General features: G+C 41.6%; 1 protein-coding gene and 1 long non-coding RNA gene across 25 annotated transcripts in view; one reads left to right on the top strand and one right to left on the bottom strand.

Moving 5' to 3' along the window:
• The window catches only part of LOC11175823 (rho GTPase-activating protein Graf), a 189,343-nt gene that overhangs the window by 86,531 nt on the left and 83,245 nt on the right, over window positions 1–19,567 (bottom strand). For 21 of the 24 annotated variants that reach the window (XR_009764610.1, XR_009764611.1, XM_061641855.1 and 18 more), the window contains one exon: window positions 13,545–13,718. The exons of the other annotated variants lie outside the window; for them this stretch is intronic. Coding sequence is in view for 18 of the 21 variants with exons in the window: in XM_061641855.1 (XP_061497839.1) it covers window positions 13,545–13,718 (174 nt within the window). In the remaining 3 variants the exon portion in view is untranslated. The remainder of the gene's footprint in view (window positions 1–13,544; window positions 13,719–19,567) is intronic. 24 annotated transcript variants of the gene reach the window in all.
• On the top strand, window positions 2,309–2,746 carry LOC133391127 (uncharacterized). Its single transcript, XR_009764622.1, has 2 exons — window positions 2,309–2,403; window positions 2,463–2,746. It is a non-coding gene; the product is annotated as an uncharacterized LOC133391127 (long non-coding RNA).

A 19,567-nucleotide genomic window follows, 5' to 3' on the forward strand; every position in this document is an offset into this window, starting at 1 on the left:
ATACAGTGCGAACCATTATATCAACATTATTCGATTTATTGAATATCGAACCAACATATAAAAAACACAACACTTGCACAATAATCACTGCACTTAATTATAAATCAACGCACATAATTTAAAAAAAAAAACACTTTTTACACTCGCACAGTGAAAAAAAAAAACAAATTTAGCACAGCATTTTCTGCTCCTCATCCCTGTTGCTCTTGGTTTTTCTCGCTGCACTGTACGGGCCACTGCTCCAACACTACGACACAGCCACAGGTTTTGTTGTCTCCGTTCGCCGTGAAGCACACATGAAATGGAAGAAAAATGATATTAATTAGAAGAGGGAATATTGGTTGATATTTTTAATCACTTTTACTTACCTTAAATTAGAATGATCTCCATTTTTACGGGGTTTATCCGCTGACCACCAAGAGCTGAAACACCACACAAGCACCAACCTCACTGGACTGAAAGTAAAGCCTACTGCGTGAATGTGTGTATGCGCTTCTGCCAAGCCAACCGCGCCGCACTGCGTGTGTAGCCAAGTGCGTGTGTGTGTATATTTGCACCACTGGACACAGAACACAAATCTCACCGCAAAGCAGAGCGTGTGTCGCCAAGTGTATGCATGTGTGTATTTGCACCACTGAATTCTGAACGTCCGCCGCACCGCACCACACAGCGTGTATCGCCAAGTGCGTGGCTGTGTGTTGTATCACCGTGGTGTGGCCAAATGTGTGCATGTGTGTACTTGCTCCACTGAAAGCCGGTATCGCACCAGATTTCGGGTGTCGCCTTGTGCGTGTGTGTGTCTTATTGTCACAGCACACTCGTTCGTCATTTTTTTTCGTTTTTTCGCTTGAGCCACTCGATTTCGTTCTTCGCTGATTTTGGCAGCGCACGAAGGGGGTTCGGTTTCAACTTCCAACAACAACAACCACACGAGGAGGCTCGGGGACACTCATCAGGGGAAAATCGCTCAAATTAGAGCGAGAGACAGATAGAAAAAACGAAAGGTCAATATAAAATCTTCGGCTTTTGACTGTTGGGGGGCTACATTGGTCGTACTCGCAAGTGTAATTTTTATTTTCACTAGCGCATCTGGCGACGACCAGCGCAAGCTAGATGTCGGTATAATTTATGTGTCAAAATTATTCATACTTGGTGTCTCATCAAGTTTCGAGCAGGCTACTTGTATGCCGTATGAAATGTTTATAAACGTCCATAAATTGCAACAAAATAGGCCGTTAATTGTTGTTGGTGGATAAATCGTCATTCATGCAAAGCGCTAGGCAACATTTTTCCCCATCTTTCAACATCTTTCCATCATTGGGTAAAATTATAGCCTCCTGGACCCAAAACACTTTTTGACAGATAAATTATACCAGCCTCTAGCTTCGACCCGCCGCCGCTAGATGGCGTACGCGTTCACAAAAATTACACTCAGGATTGATCGTACTCTATGGTGTAATTTTAATTTTCACTAGCGCACCTGGCGGCGGCTGACCGAAGCATTTTTCCAAACAATTTGGAGCCGCTTTAGAAAATATGTAATTTTTCCATGTTTTTAACCTAATTTGGACAAGAAAAGTTTTGTAAAAGGTAGATGCACATGTCCTACAAGCATTGCATCGATTTTCATGGCAAAAAACGATGGAAAAACAACTTAAATTTGAGATCCGGCACGACCATTCCCTCGACGACCAAAAAAAGCTTCCACCAGCCGCCGCCAGATGCGCTAGTGAAAATCGAAATTACACTTGGGAGTACGATCAATGTAGCCCGGCCTTAATATTCGTCAACTTTTTTTAAGTATGCCCAAGTAGCAACCGAAGCCTGTTTCTCGCAGTTTCAATCCCTTCATGTCCAAAAACTGCCTTCGCTCACTATTCCTATCCCATTTCTACGTTTGTTGCGTTCTCGCTCATCAGGGTGTTAGTCAATTATCTCTTGCCACACTAAGATAATTCTCCTGCACACTTCGTGTGTTAGATCCCTCCCTATTGAACAGAAGTCATTTTCTTCCATTGCATCTGGGTGTTTGCTCTTTTCCATCCAAGCCAAAGAGCGACTTCAGTGTGCTCTGAACCGTGGACGTGACATTGTATGTTTGTGTGCTGCGTGAAATCTTTTTCTTGCTTAAAACACTTTCCCGTACTGCACCATCCGCAGTGTTCTTTCTGCTTCATCGGAGGACGATTTTTTATCATCTAATTGTTTGGGTAAATATCCTTTTCTAAGTGTCTAGTGCTATGTGACATTTATTCTAATTCTAATATTAGTTTAATATGCAATGTTTTACACATTACAAGTTTCAGATGTGTGCTGCTACCGCTAGCTGTTCCTCAAACTTCTTAAAAAGTGTGACACTGTGTGCACAGGCGTTCAAGTTTCAATTGATCCTCAAGCACAAAGGTAAGTTTGTCACATCTGTATATCAAGTGTAATCTTTTTAACAAAGTGTCTATCAAAAGTGTATTTTTTCAACAGCCTTCATACAACACCGCGGTTGAGGTGCGCCAAATCTGATGACATCTTTCCTGAACCAAGCAGGCTGAACACGCGCACCACCACGGGCTCCAGCGCGGTGTGAAGAGGGAAGAAGAAAAGACAGAATTGGAAACAGCCGCACCAGGCTTCCAACCACCGTGTGTGTGTATGTAAGTATGTGAGAACACATGTGTGAATCCTCTTGTGGGAACTGCAAAAAGAAGAGAATAAAGAGTGTGAAGCAGCTAGGCTGCCGCAACCAAATCAAGAGAGTGAATTCTCATTTCAATCCGAAAAACTGGGAGAGAGTCATCGCATGTCATCGGGAGAGAATAAAACTAGAAACACGAGAGAGGGCCACACGAAGCGCTTTCGGGGTTTTTTTTGCCACCGCGCACATTTTGCTTTATGCGCGCGACTAAGTGAGCCTTGATGAGCGCGATGGCTCCCATACAAAGGCCTTCGGCTTTGCTAGCTGGGAGTTAGTGATGGGAATAGTTCCGAAAATTGAGGAACGGAACGAACCTGCCAATCTGGAGAAAAAGAACGGAACGCGGAACGCAGGTTCAAGATGACCTGCCATGGTTACGCTTTTTCAGTTGCTCACTTTATATATGGCTAACTTGAAAGTATTCATCGAATATTGTGTAATATATTTTTTGTGCAGTAATCACACAGTTTCAATTAAAACAAAGCTAAATATTAGTTTACTGAATGTGTAAAACTATTCTTGTACTACCATTAAAACGCTTAACTTAAGTAGCCCGCTATACAGTTCCTTTTTCATTAAAATTAATCATTATTCCCTTTTATACTTCTAAATAAAGAAGTGAATCAGAAATTTGTTGGAACGCATATGAAGTTTTGAAGCAAAATCAAAAAGCTTACAAGTTTAATTGACTTATTAAATTTCGTATGGATTAATTTACACTACATTAATTGAATTAATATTTCTTAATAGAAGCAGATAGAATCAAATAACAGTGGTTTATATAAAATACATAGACTGTTAAGTTGTTTCTGTAAGGTTGACATTATACTGTACGGTGAACTACCGGTGTGAAAGTGTGCAGTAGTGCACTATAATTGTCGTTAAGAATAGCGCTGTTTCACGGCGTTAAATAAATTATTGCGTAAGGCTAAACGTGTCATGCACCTTAAATATTTAGTTCCATCTCAGATAAAAATTCAAAAGAGTTCATTGGAGATGCATGCACAACGAAGCAGCTTAGCACCCAAATCATAGCAATTCATTGACTACCACAATGCAGTCCAAATAACGCACCTATACTGTTAACATCCATATGGCAGAAGAGAAACATTTCATTCATTGCGCTTATCGTTAGTGCAGGATTGTCTCTTTAAATTTTGGCGATTAGCTTCCCACCAATCACAAATCTCTATCCTTCTCGGGCTTCACGGCTCAGGTGTTGTACCGTTATCTCTTTGTATATTTGTATATTTATTAAATGATCGACGGACCTCATAAGCCCTCTCGATATATGTAAGGGTACAATAGGAATATAACAAAAATAGTCACACGCGTTACAATAACACAATAATAACAACAATAACAATTACAAGGACGCTAAAGATTCTGGCGAGAAGCGCGAAGTAAATTAATGCGACTCAACACATTTGCCATCGTCATGCCGGGCTCATACGCATCAGATTCCGCATTCAGAGCAAGACATATACGCAAAAACGGGTCTCGGGAGGCGAAGGCGGTCCTTGTCTCTGGGATGGCCAGCATCGCCCGAGGGCGGAGAGTTCTTGCAGGCACGTACAGCTGTATCGACGAGAGCAAAACCGGACAGTCGATGCTACCATTGAGAAGCCCAACGATAAAAGCCAGCCTAGCATTTCGTATTCGGTCGTCGAGTTGGGGTAACCCGAGCAACAAACACCTTGTTGTGTAGTCGTTGTTGCTGCCCCACGAACGGAGCGCGAAACGGATAGCCCTACGCTGGATGGACTCCAAGCGCGCAACCCCCCGAGCAGAGGAGGGCCACCACACAACGCTGCCATACTCCAGCACTGATCGAATAAGAGCACAATAAAGAGTTTTGGTGCAGATTGGGTCAGAGAGCTCGCGAGTCATGTTAACGACTAAACCTAACAGTTGACTGCATCTTGTCACAACGTGATCAAGGTGTTGCTCAAACGTGAGTCTCGCGTCGACGAAAACACCCAAGTCCTTGACACAATCGACTCTCTGCAAAGTTTGCCCGTTTAGCGTGTAGTCGAAATGCACTGGAGAGCGCGAACGGCTGATGGTGATGGTAACACACTTATCAACACAAATGGTTAAGGAGTTTCGCGTGCACCAGTTATCGAATTCTTCTAGTGAAGCCTGGAGTATGCGATGGTCGTCTGGTCCCTGGATTTGCCGAAAGATTTTGGTGTCGTCCGCATAGAGCAGGTGATTATCCGCAGGAAGGATCGTGGAGACATCATTTATATAAAGGACAAATAGTAAAGGTCCCAGAATGCTGCCTTGAGGGACGCCAGAAGATGCACGGAGGGATCTAGATAAATGGGGCCCCATCCTAACGGAATAAGTGCGGCCCATTAGGTATGATCTCAGCCAAGCAACTAGGGGATCTGGGAGGCCGAGTCTGTCGAGTTTTGCTAGTAATATGACGTGAGATATCCTATCGAAGGCGGCTTTTAAATCGGTGTAAATGACATCTACTTGAAGGCGAGCATCAATGGATTTATGGCAGCTACTGACGAATTGCATAAGGTTTGTGGTTGTTGATCTGTTAGGGACAAATCCGTGCTGATTCGGGCTGATGTAATTGCGGGCAGAGGCCAGTAACGGTTCATAAACAAGCAGCTCAAGCACTTTTGCGATGGCCCCTAGCGATGTAATAGTTAGGATGTAATAGCGATAGTTAGAAGCCTCGTTCTTGCAGCCTTTCTTATGGATTGGTGTTAACCATGAGACCTTCCAGGAGACAGGAAAGGTGCATGAACGTAGTGATTCCTCAAAGATTTTTACTAGAATTGGAGCAATCGACGCAGTGCACTTTTTCAGGATCACTGCCGGGATGCCATCAGGGCCGGCGGTGTAGGACATCTTTATGCGGTCTATGGCGCGGGTGACTGACGAGGTATTAATGACCGGAAGCATGGGACGAAGTGCATCTGCGGGTGTGTTAGAAAGTGCAGCATGAAGAGCCTCGGGGTGCATGTTTTCAGAAACAAAAGTGTCCTCAAAACGTGTAGCAAACAAATCGCACATATCTGGGAGTGTGCAAGCTCGGTTCCCCTTGTAGCGGATCAAACATGGGAAACCGGAAGATTTGCGCTTATTGTTTGCGTAGGTCCAGAAGTGTTGAGGATGCACGCGCAGCTTTTTTTCAATATTACGTAGGTACCTGCGGTGGCAGATTCTGTTATAACGTCGATAAAGTGCGTGGACGCTATTGTAGTAAACCCGCAAAGCGGGACACCTTCGATCGCGCGAGTTACGATATGCAGCACGTTTCGCTCTTTTCAGTGTACGTAGTGTGCGGTCACCCCAGGCCGGACCTCGATGCGGCGTTTTGACGGGGACGCATTCGTTAAGTGCCGTTCGCATAAACTGAGAGAAATCATCGACAGCATGGTCAAGAGTTAAAAAGATCGAGCAGTCAAAAAATTCGTCATATTGTGAGATCAATCTCTCGAGCTTAGGCAAATTAATACGACTAAAATCGAGCCGCCTTTCCGCAACATTAGATGGTAGTTGGGTGGTAGGAGTATCAATGTTGAGATTGAACTCCAATGGTGGATGATGGTGGTCGACCGGTAGTAGGGGGGTATCAGAGGTCCGTATGGACGATGAGGCTGAAGCAGCTGGCCAATTTGCATAAATCAGATCAAGAGTTCTGTTCAGATAGTTTTTGTTGTTGTTGAGTTGATATAAAGCGTTCAGGTGCAATCCGTCAATTAATTGGGCACATCGTGCTGATTGAGTATGAGGCTCGAAAAAACTAAAAGCCGTATCTTGTTCGACAGGTGCAGGTGACCAAGAGAGAGTAGGCTGATTAAAGTCACCGATGAGTAAAAATCTATCATCCGGACATAAGGAGGCGCAAATTTCATTGACCCATTTTAGCAATTCATTTATTTTCGTCTCGTCTGTGCTGTGATTTGGTGGAAGATAGACTGCAGCAATATACAACCGATGGTTGCTTAGCTGAATGCAGATGCATGTTACCTCGAGTGTCTGGCACAGCACATGATTCGCGTACGACGAGAGGGAAACACTGCATGCAATTAGAACACCACCCCCGCGAGAGTGAGAGCTATTGGTGGTATCTCGGTCACAACGGTAAATACGATACTCATCACCAAACAAGAGAGCGGTGGGAATAGAGGGATCAAGCCAGGTTTCGGTAAGCACCAATACATCGTATTCAGTCTCCATTACCGATAAGCGGAACTCATCGGCTTTAGAGCGCAGACCACGCACATTTTGATAAAACACGGTTATACGCGTCGCTTGATCGCTGGGTGCTTGATGTAATGAAGTGTTAGTAGCTGGTATGTTGGAGATGACGGAGCTTATCGTAGATGGTGAGTGTATGATGAGTGTCTGTGTTGTCGAAGAGATTGCTCGGAACGTGTGAGTACCATATGACTGCGCTGCTGTGGTGCGGTTACTTCGGAAAAAATTGAGCCATTGTAGTTTGACGCGTTTTTGCTCGTGATGTGGACGGAAGAGTAGGTGAAGTGAGAGTGCGATTCATATCGGTTGGTGAGTGTTCAGCTAGTGTCTGCGAAGGTTCACGGATAAGTGCAGGTGAGTAAGGATTGTTGTGCTGGATGCGAGACTGTTGTGGTAATGGTGAGAGCTGAGTGCAGGGCTGTGGCGCTACCGGAGAATATTGAGTGCGGGATTGTTGCGGTAGTGATATGTAAGTGTTCGTGTGATGTGTGCGTGATAGAAGAGATCGCGGCGGGAGCGAAATGAACTCACGCACACCGAGCCCGGCCGGCCAAGAGGCTGCGTTAAGCGCCTTGCTACGAAGGACAGCGGGGATCCTGACCTTGAATGTTATCGCACTCAGGGAGTTAGGAACCGTTCCAGCTTTTAATAGGCTAAAAGCGATTACGTCTGGGGTGTCCAGCTGCGAACTCACCATCGAGATAACTTGTTCAGTGGTGACGGATGCAGCCAGTCTTGATAGGTGCAGCCACAGGTATTCAGTTTTTGGTATTTGTGACACAGTTGGTATAGGAACTGAGGTAGTATTGGTGCCTGTTATAATAGGTGGTAGTGAAGGTCGATCGATCCGGTGTGTGTTGTTGGTATTTGTGATGTTTGAGGTTGCTGCACTGTCAACAAACATGGTATCCGAGGATGCAACTACTTCGCGGAATAATCTCCGTCTTTTTGCGTTAGGAAGTGCATCCGGGGGAAATTGGTTGCAGTGCTGGAAGGATGCTGAGTGGGACGCGGCGAATCCGGCAAAGCCATCCCGAATCTCTTGCACTACCGGTGGGACTAAGCTGGACTTCATTGCTTCAACGGCAGCTGTGAGGGCGGCTTGAAAGCCAACTTGCATACCCGTACCCTTAAACACTTTGCTTCGCGGATTACCAATCGCATTAGTACACGCAATGCAACTCCAGTGCAGCGAAGGCATCCTTTTCACTTCGTCGATCACTGATATGGGCACTTTCGTGCACGCCAGATGGTAAGTACCCTCACAATACAGGCACGTAATTAAGCCTTCAACCGGGCCCAGTGCATCAGAACATGCATGACACACGTCCTCCATTTTAGATGCAAGCTGCGGATGAACGTTGAAGGAGCCACGAATAGAAGCCGAAAATATCGTGAACACAGTAGTTATCGTCAGGAAAACAATACTAGGATCGCGGGAACTGCACTTACTTTGACTGAGAGAGTATGGCTTGCGCTGTTATCACTCACATAGACAGAATGTGTGTGTGTGTTCATACTAGAAAGAAGCAAAAGAGAAGAGAACGCCGTTCTTTACCGGAACGAAAAGAACGCTGAGAGAAACAGGTTTAGATTTTACCTGCTTCCTTTGTACGTCGGATCGATGTACAGATCGGATCGATAAGATCGTTGATAACAGTCGGTTCAGGTCGGATCACAAAGAACGGTGGGAGCAACAGGTTCAGTTTGAACCTGCTTGTGTTAAAAATAAGGATCGCGGTCCGGATGCTTGCATGCTGAAACGGATCGCACCTGGCAGGTTCGGAACGCAACGCGCATCACTACTGGGAGTGGTCGGAGCTCGAAAATCGAACCAACCCGATTCCAATTCCGCGTTCGGAATCAATTCCGGGGCCGATTCCGATGCTGGAGTCGATTCCGATTCCGGAGTTGATTCCGATGTTGGTTCCGGAGCCGATTTCGAAGTTGGTTCCGGAGCCGATTCCGGAGTTGAATCCGGAGCCGATTCCGGAGTTGAATCCGGAATTGATTCCAAGATCGGAATCGGCTCCGGAATCAGAATCGTCTCCGGAATCGGGAATCGCAATTTGCTTTGGTAACGGAATCAGGCTTGACTCCAGAAATGGAATGGTTTGAATTGAAATAAGAAGTGTGGGAAGTGAAATAAGGCCGGGAATCTCCATGTGAATAGATCATTTACAAGTAAATTTTGATTCTTTGCCGCTATCAACACATACCATCATTGGACCCAAACACCTATTCCTAAGAAGATGCCGAAACCGACTTCGTTTCGAAGCCAATTCCGATTTCCGGAGTCAATTCCGAGGTCGTAGCCGATTTTGATTCAGGAGCCAATTCCCGAACTGATTCCTATTCCGAAGCTAATTCTGATTCCGGAGCCGATTCCGATTCCCGAGCCAATTTCGGAACCAATTCCGGATCCAATTCCGATTCCGGAACCAATTGCAGAGCCGATTACGTAACCAATTCTGGAACCAATTCCGGAGCCGATTCCGGAACCAATTCCAGAGCCGATGGCAATTCGTTTGTGAAATTCAAATAAAATGTAATTATTCACTGACTACACGTAAAATCCTTGTTATCAGCAAATATTCATGGATCCTTGTTGGTGATAAAATTTTTGTTTTCAAGTAATATTCGAAGTTCCTTGTGTCTTGTAAAATTCTTGTTTCACACACCTGCTGGAAGAACGAAAAGTTTAACCGCGAGGCCACATGAGGTGAAATATACAGCGAAATGAACTATTTGACAGGCGAAATATCTGACGGATAAAGCATCACAGCAACCAGCTGATGTGCAATGTAAACAAATGACGTGCACAAAATCGTAACTAAACCCATTGAATAACTTCAATATGGAGTACTTCGTCCATTTTGAGTCAACAGTTCATAATTTCTTCCAATTAGGGAATGTTCTGCTTAAGAAGATATTATTTTTAAGTGAATTTAGAAAGCGGATGTTGTGTGTCCGCCAACCCTTTAGCTGTATCTGTCAGATATTTCGCCTGTCAAATAGTTCATTTCGCTGTATATTTCACCTCATGTAGCCTCGCGGTAACAGGCATAGAACAGCACAGTACATGTTCTAATTGGGTAAAAGAAGTCCAATTTACTTTCAATTAAACAATGACAGTTGAATGAAACATCAAATCGGCACACACTGATGCAATAAGCACACCGTCTTTTGCCTATAACCCGGCGACGAATAAAATAGATCCTTGAATTGAATCAGCCATGTAATATTCTAATTGGATTATAATTCTTAAAATATTCCAATAGTAAATAAGTGCAAAATGCAGTACAAAACTCTCATTCAAAATTTTTCCCTTGGCTCTCTGTCAATGTACTCTAAGCCAAGGTGTTTTACAGGGTTTTCCAATTGAGTTTAGACTAGCAGCATACTTTTTTTGAATAGTCGCAATAGATTCTTGACTAGCATCCTCTATTTTTGATTACGAGCAGTGGATTATTGACTAGGAGCAATTGATTTCAGCAGGTCTCTGTCTGACAGCCTAAGAGCGTCGTGTTTATAACACCCGGTGTGACAGATCGACTTGAATAATAATCTGTGGATAATATTACATTTCATCCGCTCATTAGTTGAAAGCGTTTGTTTTACTGCTATATATTATCCACAAAATAAGATATATTTTATCTGATAGGTTTTTGGTGCTATTGTTTTGATTTTACGAATGCACAATACAACACAAAAGCACTTAACGGCTGAATTGAAATATGCAGTAGTGAACCCACAGGCATAACCTAACCAAAAGCTAGATTAAGCAAGTTTTTCAGAGTGACCATATGTAGTTCTATCGATTTTCGATCGAATATCGGTTTACAATTGAGCACACTGCAACTCAGTTTTTCTATCCAAAAATCAACTATTTTTCTAAGTATTGACCGTTCAACCATAAAATTGGAATTTAATAAAATTTATGAGTGAATAAAAAGTTGTTTTTACTGAAAATTACAGAATTTGCTTTAGATTTCCTACCGATAACCTCTAAAAACAATCTGGTCACTCCGCGCCAGCAACCGGTCTGCTGAAATCAATTGCTCCTAGTCAATAATCCACTGCTCGTAATCAAAAATAGAGGATGCTAGTCAAGAATCTATTGCGACTATTCAAAAAAAGTATGCTGCTAGTCTAAACTCAATTGGAAAACCCTGTAATATGACAAGGTAAAGTTGTTCAGAGCAAAATGACATTTCTCAGCGAAAGCGATAAAAATCAACCTTCTAAATACATACATTTTGCTATAAACACATCGACCTGTTCTCATTCAAAGAGCTTGGTTTTTTTGTTCCGTTCAGATGACAGTTCCCTTAGTGAGAGATGCTACTCACCTCTAAAAGTGAGGCTAAAATGGAAACCATAGTGCTTCTAATGTGCATGCTTATTCGGATGCCGAAGAATGATGCACATTAACGGTAAAATCGACAGTTTTGGCTACTTGGGCGCCATCATACAATCGTTCCGTGGATAGTTACCTATTAATCGGTGTTTCTGGTCACTCTGCTTACCGCGGTTGGAAATTGAAAAATCCGTTATTTTAACAACAATTTCTATACTATGCACGGTATATTTTGCGCAATATTCTTCAAATGATCCAAGTAACCATGTTCATGAAACCATCAATGTCACGTCATAAAGCGAAAGGCCATGGGAGTGACAAAATGCTGACAAATTTTTCAAAATGTGAGCTTTTGTCACTTTTTTGAGCTTTTGTCAAAATTTTGTAACCTGGAGCAGCCAGGAAAAAAAGTTGACAAAAGTTGACAAAATTTGACGTTTGTGAAAAAGCGTAAACAAACAGCTATTTGGCGCAGTTGTGACCCATTGTTATGATAATAATGCTAAAATGCATGATTCTAATTGATTTATGTACCTATTTAGTACGTCTTAAACAAAATATCGATGATATTCAGATGTTGGAGCTTTTTTTCGCTCTTGTGTATGTTTTTGGAGCGGCCACGAGAAAAGCTCTTTTTTGCAGTTGACAAGCAATTTTGACAAAGTTGAAAAAATTTTCAACATTTTTTCAGCTCCGTGGCCACGCGATAATAAATGGTAAAATCAGCCCTACAAACAACGAGCGGGATATTTTATCATGGTGTGTGTAAAAACCTAGAGTTAAGCGGAGAATCGGTGTGAAATACACGGAGGCGAGAGCGCGTTTTGGTTTCGACACAGTTTTGGCACTAACACAGTTACACATGTGGAAATGTGTGCGTTCATTTCCGGCCAGCTCGCTCAGTTTGATCTGCTCGCAGCGCTGTGCTGATGTTGGTGTCTCGCTTGCACTGCTGCACCGAAAGTTCCTCTGTGTGCTCTCATTCTTGCTACCACACGAAATCGTCAGTACAGCTCAAGGATCGGCAGCGAGCGGCCGCACATGCGTCAGCTTAAGTCCTGGACGATTGGTGTTATGATTTTGTAAAGTGTTCAAGTGTTCAAGTGTTGTGCGAAATAAAATGAAGCTGCGCGAATGATTCGTAATGCATGTTATGTACATCGCGCAGCTTCATTTCGTACCTTTTTTATGTTTATAACAGGATCTACGCAGATATTCGGCCACTTCAACGTTTGCATCGATGGAGCGATTGATTTTATTTTAATTTAATATTGTGTATGTAAATGTGTAAAATCGTGTAAAGTTATGTAACTGTTTGAATAAAGTGATGAAAAAAAGATCGACGCGTGTTTGTTTTTTTGTTTAGCTTTAGATAACAAAAAAATACGCGCGAGTGTGAGCGATCGCTGAACGAAAGAAACGCACACAGCGCAACACGAAAGAAACAAACACATGCACACGAAAGGATGCTCGCGCATGGGCGCGAGCATTGAGAGAGCGCACCGGGTATTTTATATGGGAGCGGGAGAGAAGCGCGGTACCCGTTCCCGCCCCCTTTTTTAAGCCTAGGAAATCTTCCATCGGCTTAACTCTAGGTTTTTACGCACACCATGATAAAAATTACCCGCTCTTTGTCCGTAGGGAGGCCTATATTTTGCTTGAACGACATTCGATTCCAACCGAAGCACTCGAGTCGAGCGGGAGGAAAGTTTGTATCGCCAAGTAAGCCAGTCGGAATGAGTGTAAAAAAACGGATTCAGTACTTCTTTAAAATCATTTTTTCCAATTTTGTTGGAAATGGGGTAAACATGAGTGATGAAAGTGTTGATAAAATTATGTGAAACTTAATTACACACGTAAACTGTGGTCTAATTTCTTTGTGAGGTTAAATTTGCGCGCTTATGCTGTCGACAGAAAATCTCTCGAATGCACATTCCTGTTAGAGCAATACGGTTCCAATTTTTACTTCGTCGACTCGAATCTGCCGATGAGTTACTCGAACCGGTAACTCGTAAAGATAGGTACAAGAGACATCCGTAAAACTTGTGTTAAAGATTAAAAGAAATGTTTTCAAATGATTATTAAGACTAGTGTCATAACAATATTAAAATAATGGATGACATAAAAAAAGAAGTTCACATTTGTGTCCAGAATATTGAAAGCAATCATAGGTGTGGTTTATTAGTTTTTTACTGTTCAATAATTATAACCGGTTATTATAATCTATGATAAGTCATATTTTTGAAGAAGTTCAATAATTTTACTTACCTCGACAACTGCCGGAGAAGATTTTTTTGTAGACATGTTGAGAAACCTTTCTTGGGCCTGACAGAACTTAGCAGTTTTTTTGTCATATTTTTTTTTGTTTTCCTTCACACCACCAATGTGTAATTTTCGAAATTCTTCCAACGGTAATAATATCTGCTCGTGAGCGCGATCCAGCTTTGTTAAAATTTGAAATGAAAAAAAAGGAACGAATTTTAGATGTTTTTAAACACTACCAACATAACTTTATTCACAAATTTGAATATTTATTCAATTTTGCATACGGTGTTGCATGTAAAAGAAACTGCAAACAGCTTGTCATATATCAATGGGGAATTATTTCTATGGTCAACAGAGCAACGGACGAACACTTTGCTTAACTCTGTACTTTAGATTTTCAGGTGTGTGCAATACTTTTTTTTATTATTTTGTGCATTACTTTGAAAACGTTTAAAAGTGGTGGTTAAATAATCCCTTCAAACCCAAAGTGAGTTGATATATTAGGCGGGCTTATCCAGTGCAATTTGACGTCTAAAAACGAAAATTGGAAGAAAACCTGGTTTTACAGTTAGATCCAAAGTGTATGAATATCAGGTGGTCTCGTCCCATACAAATTGACAACTAATTTCGGAATCAAAAAAAGCTCCTTTTGACAGAATGGGTGAAATGAATTTCCATAGGAACCGTTCGCTTTGTTCTTAGCAACACATACGTAGTACACATTGGTGTCCTCATCGATGGCATTATTTTGATCCAAAAATGGATTTTAATTAGTTCAGATTTGGTTTAGCTTACAATAAGAAATATTTTGAGTGCTTTTTAAGGTATTTCAGTGCAAATAACGAAGATTCTAAGATTGTTTGTGTATTAGGCAAGTCGTCAGAAAGCTTGTTTGGGGAAATGTTTTCACCCATGCTGTCAAAAAGTGACGTTCAACTTTTGCTATAAAAAACAGGCTATGAGACCACCTGATCTTCATACACTTTGGTTAGATCCATAACAAACTGGTTACTTAGATGATTTTTTTATGGACTCACTACTAACTCTATCCAAAATTTTCACAATTTTACTCGATATTTGAGGTCAATCGGTGGTGATGATGATGATGATAAGTCCCACCTCTTTCCCCAACATAGGTTTGAGAAGGACGGAAGTATCTTTACGATAATATTACTCTGATAGGTATATTAAAATATTTTGTACGAGCAAGTGGTGGCATCGGAAAACTCTCAGAGGAACTGTTCGAGTCATACACACACCCAAGATGACCAACATAGTTTCATCAAGAAAAAACGGGTCATACTCCATCGAATACAATGGTATTCCCTAGCATCCTTTACGTAGCCCGCCAAGAACCATTAAATGGATCTGGCGCACCACTTATCAGGACACAACTGCGACATGCATATGGCCAGTTCCACTAGTGCCAACCGCTGGCCCCAGGGTCTCTGGCACCAATGACAGGCTCCAGGGCACTACCTTCCGAAGCAGGAGAATCTAATGTATCCTTTACGTAGCTCGCCAAGAACCAACTAATGGATCCGGCGCACTACTTATCAGAACACAACTGCAACATGCATATGGCCAGTTCCACTAGTGCCAATGATTGGCTCTAGGGCACTACCTTCCGAAGCAGGTGAACCTAATGTATCTAGTGGTCTGTTGAACAGAACCAAAGGATATATGTGCAGACACTCTGATAAATTCCTCAATTTCAGTATCAAATCATATCTGGTTCGGTTGGTACACTGCTCCTTGCTTGCTGGCAGCAAGGTGGATTTAAAAATATCAGGTGGTGGACTCTAGTGCATTTTGACAATTCGTCACTTGACGTAAGGTCCCCAGGATTCAAACTTTGTTTACATTTAATAAATTTGTTCATATAATTTATCTACCCCATTTTTTTTGATCAAACATTCTTTAAAAATATATTTTGGACTTTGCGTGTTCTTATTTAACATTAAAACATGGATTAAAGTGTTTATTTTGTGTTATTCCGTGAATTTATTCTATAATTCATTGTGTTTTCGACATTTTCGATGATAAAAATTAAGAAAGCATTATTTTTTTCTATTTTCACATTAATTCCTCATTATCTACGAGCCGCATGGACAATTTACGTGAGATTAGAACTCTTACTCACATGATTTTAAATTTCGTGCATAAACAAATCATCAAATCTTTTCTTAATATATCTCATTTTTTTCGATAAAACCAATAGACACACAAAAATGCACATAAAAACAAAGAATTCTGTTCTATTTGCTAAGCTTTGTGTGCGGAAACCAATGGTTAACGGTTTTAAAATGTCGTAAAGTCCCTCAACTATGGCGACCCCCCAAAGGCCCTAATCCACCACCTGATATTTTTAATCCACCTTGGCTGGCAGAAAGGATTCAATAATTGCCTATGTATCAGATTTGGCGAAGGAAATGTTCTTTTTTGGAGAATCTTCGTTTTAATCCAAGAACTGGCTGTCACGCAAGTTTTTTTTTGGCTTCTTTCTTCGTGCTACACCCAAGTAAAACCACATGCAACTTCTGCGAGATTTCGTTTAAACTTCAAGGCATACTAGATTTTGTTATGGAACAAACCGTCAAATTGTGTGTCGATCCCCAAATGACAATCCAGCCTGCTCTCAACCATGGCGAGTTCAATGACAGCTGCTTCAATCCATACTGAGAGGCTATCATCATTTCCTCCTCCATACTGAGCAAGCTTGTTTTTTCCCCTCGCTGAGGCGAGATGATTTTTTTTTGTATGGTGAGCAGATCTATCGCCGATGATTGCTCTAATGATATGATCAAGCAACAGCCGCTCACATGATGAAATCATGATAAGGTCGGATTTTGGAGTGAGTAAAAATATCTTCCCCACATCGAGCCGCCATTGTGTTGTGGTTTGAGAAGAACATTGGATCATCTACGAATTGTTTACATTTGTAAAAAGTGCAATAATTGACCGTGGGCTACATTTCTCGATTCTTTTGTTGAAAGAGCATATCAAATATCCCAAATCAGTTAAAATATAGTGAAATGTTGTATCGGACACACGATACTTACAAGAAAACATAAAATCAAACATGGGAAGATGATGAACATCTTCCCTTACTAATAGTTGATTTACAGCCTCTAGGTAAGTGTAAAATACCCAACAGAGTGCTGTTGTCCATGTAAGAAAAAGTGTTTAAATTGCAGAGGGTGATTCTTTCTCCGTCAGAGGCATCAACAAAAAATGAAGCAGCGTTTGACGATGAAGAAGATACCTAGTTGTGCGATGACCATTAACCGTTAACGTTGAAAATCAAGAGGAATATTACATGGATTGAAAATACCTAGAGATAATACGCATCAAGTCGAATTTAAAACGGAAAATAATGATCCACAAAAAGCGAAAATAATGGCGAAAGAAACGAGTGCGGCGGGGCCGCAATACCATCTAATATTTCATGAAAGGCCATGTTTTGGATTGTGTGTGATTGTTAGCAATGGCGGATTAAGACGAGTGGAGGACCTTAGCGGTCACACCAAAGAAGAGGCTTGATTGAAGCGTCTAGCAGGGGATTGTATCAAATGTCCTAGCCAGAGAAGGATTGAGTAGCAATTTTACTTGTGATCGGGGCGTAGATGCCATTTTTGGGGCTCCTGGCCGACACAGATGTTCGACACTTAAACAACTGAATACGATGGAACACATTAAAACTGAGAGAAATACACATCTAATCAATTACTTCAAAATTGTATTGTATTGATTGAAAATTGTATTATTGTATTGTATAATTGTATTGATTCGTGATGTATTTTGTAGTTTTGACCTGCATGCGCAATTCTAAAACGTGCCTATGAATCACGGAAAGGCCTAATGCCTAAAAGCTTGCCTAATTAGCTTGAAAATTACACGCGCAAAGAACCCTATAAAAGCTAAATAAAATTACGTGCTTTTAATGGTTTGTACTGTAAATTGAGTGACAGAGCCGGCTGGCCACATGTACATAACCTGTGCTGTTTTGCAGTGTTCTTACAGCCTCCGTTATTTGCAAATTCATCCATGCTTAGAGAGCGTTCACTCCTGTTCCACTGCTAGTCACTTTATAATTGCTTCAGTCATTATCTACACTTGGAGGATTTTTTTCCTAATCCTTTTTCTTTGTCTAGCCTGGATACTAACTAAATCAGCAGCTTCCATTCAAAAAGAATCAAAATTAGTTTCCAAAATCCACGAAAAAAAAATTCATTAATTGCACTTTCCATCGTTTGCTCTTCATCATCCCTTGTTGTTTCTTCAACACCATGCAATCATCAAAGGCAACACGATATCATCGTTAGTATTTTCACTTGTGCGTGGATCTATTTCTGCTTCAAGGTTCGATGCGTCTACTAGTGCTTTTTAAACGACCTAAAATTCGAAGCCTTCAATGGTTTACAAGTTTAATTGAGATGTTCTGACTTGATGTACTGCGGATCAAATCCAACCAACGGCAGTACAACAAGTCAAAAGATGAACTGAATAGAAAGGAAGAGTCAGATCAGAGTGTATTGTACTAGGGATGTAACGGTGGAAAAAAGTGAAAGCGGGAAATACCTTTTTTCGCCATGACGATGATTGCACTGATTTTCCCCTCCATTTTTTTCTCACGGCACGCTGCTCATAGTGAGATCGCTTTCGTCTGAAAAGCGGAACGGAAAGCGACTTGCATCAAATGTCAACCCGATTTTCCGTGCTGAAATTGTCATCCGGGGATGTATTGGTGAGAAAGAAGACCATAAGCCCACCTGATATATACACTCACTTTGTTCAAGCCGAAAATCCCTTTGTAATATTGTGTGAGATTTTTAATTTTGGGCCTTTCTGGTGGTACAGTCGTCAACTCGTACGCCTTAACAACATGCCTGTCATGGGCTCAAGCCCAGAATAGACCGTGCCCCCATGCGTAGGACTGACTATCCTGCTATGGTAACAATAAGTCACTGAAAGCCAAGCTCACTTCACTAATGGGTACTGGCAGGCCTTAACCGACAACGGTTGTTGTGCCAAAGAAGACGAAGAAGAATATTGTGTACCGTGTTTGTGATATCAAGTGCGGAGGTTGTCTTAAGCGACATGACGTTCCGGGAACTACTGATGCCGTAGTACAGGCGACCCAAGAGTTACGACGATTCGCAGATACGACGATTTTGATTTTGACAGTTTAAAGTTGTCATTGATGTATTTTTTTGAATTTCTGGGCTGATAACCGTTATATACACATTTTCAAAGATTCCACAACAACCCGATCTTGAATATCTGTATTATGTACGGCTTCTAAAATATAACAATACACTATCGAACGTTATGTTAATTAAAATACACGATATCATCGATTACAACTCTTCAACTTCGGTTATAGATTTTAAATTCATAAATATTCGACATACGACCTTTTCGATTTACGCCTTGCTTTGGGACACTTTTTCAGTCCCAAATACAGTAGTATCTCGGGGGACAGCTGTACTGTCAATTGCTATATTTGCGTTAGATGTTGCTACGCATGCGAAATTAAGTAAAAACTTTGTATACAGAAAGGGGAATGAATCCAAAGCGCAAGCGAAGAGCAACACATACAAAGAGCGAGAATGCCATGGCGAGGAGTGACTAAAGCGGTTATCACACATAGCTGAATACTGCCATATTCGGATGACGTTTATTCTTGAAACGCGGGCTTTGACATACAAAATCCAGTTGCACCATCACCAATTATTGCTGCAACTTTGTTTTAAATATTTTTCATTTTTCACATTCTATAGAAAATATTACATTTGATAGATAAAAACCAACTTGGAGCAAATCCGAAATTGGCTAGTCAGATTTTCGGAACGATGTGTATGTGTCAAACGCGATATGACAATTCCGAAATTATAGCGTTGCATCTACCTTCTTCGATTTTTGTGGAGTCATTCGGAAGCGATTCCAGTGTTGTGTTGATTTTAGCCATCGCTAGTAGCTTCGCCCTAAATGGCCACACTCCTGATTCTCAACTGGAGAAGAAA

This window comes from Anopheles gambiae, chromosome 2 (genome assembly GCF_943734735.2).
Source record: "Anopheles gambiae chromosome 2, idAnoGambNW_F1_1, whole genome shotgun sequence".
NCBI lineage: Eukaryota > Metazoa > Arthropoda > Insecta > Diptera > Culicidae > Anopheles > Anopheles gambiae.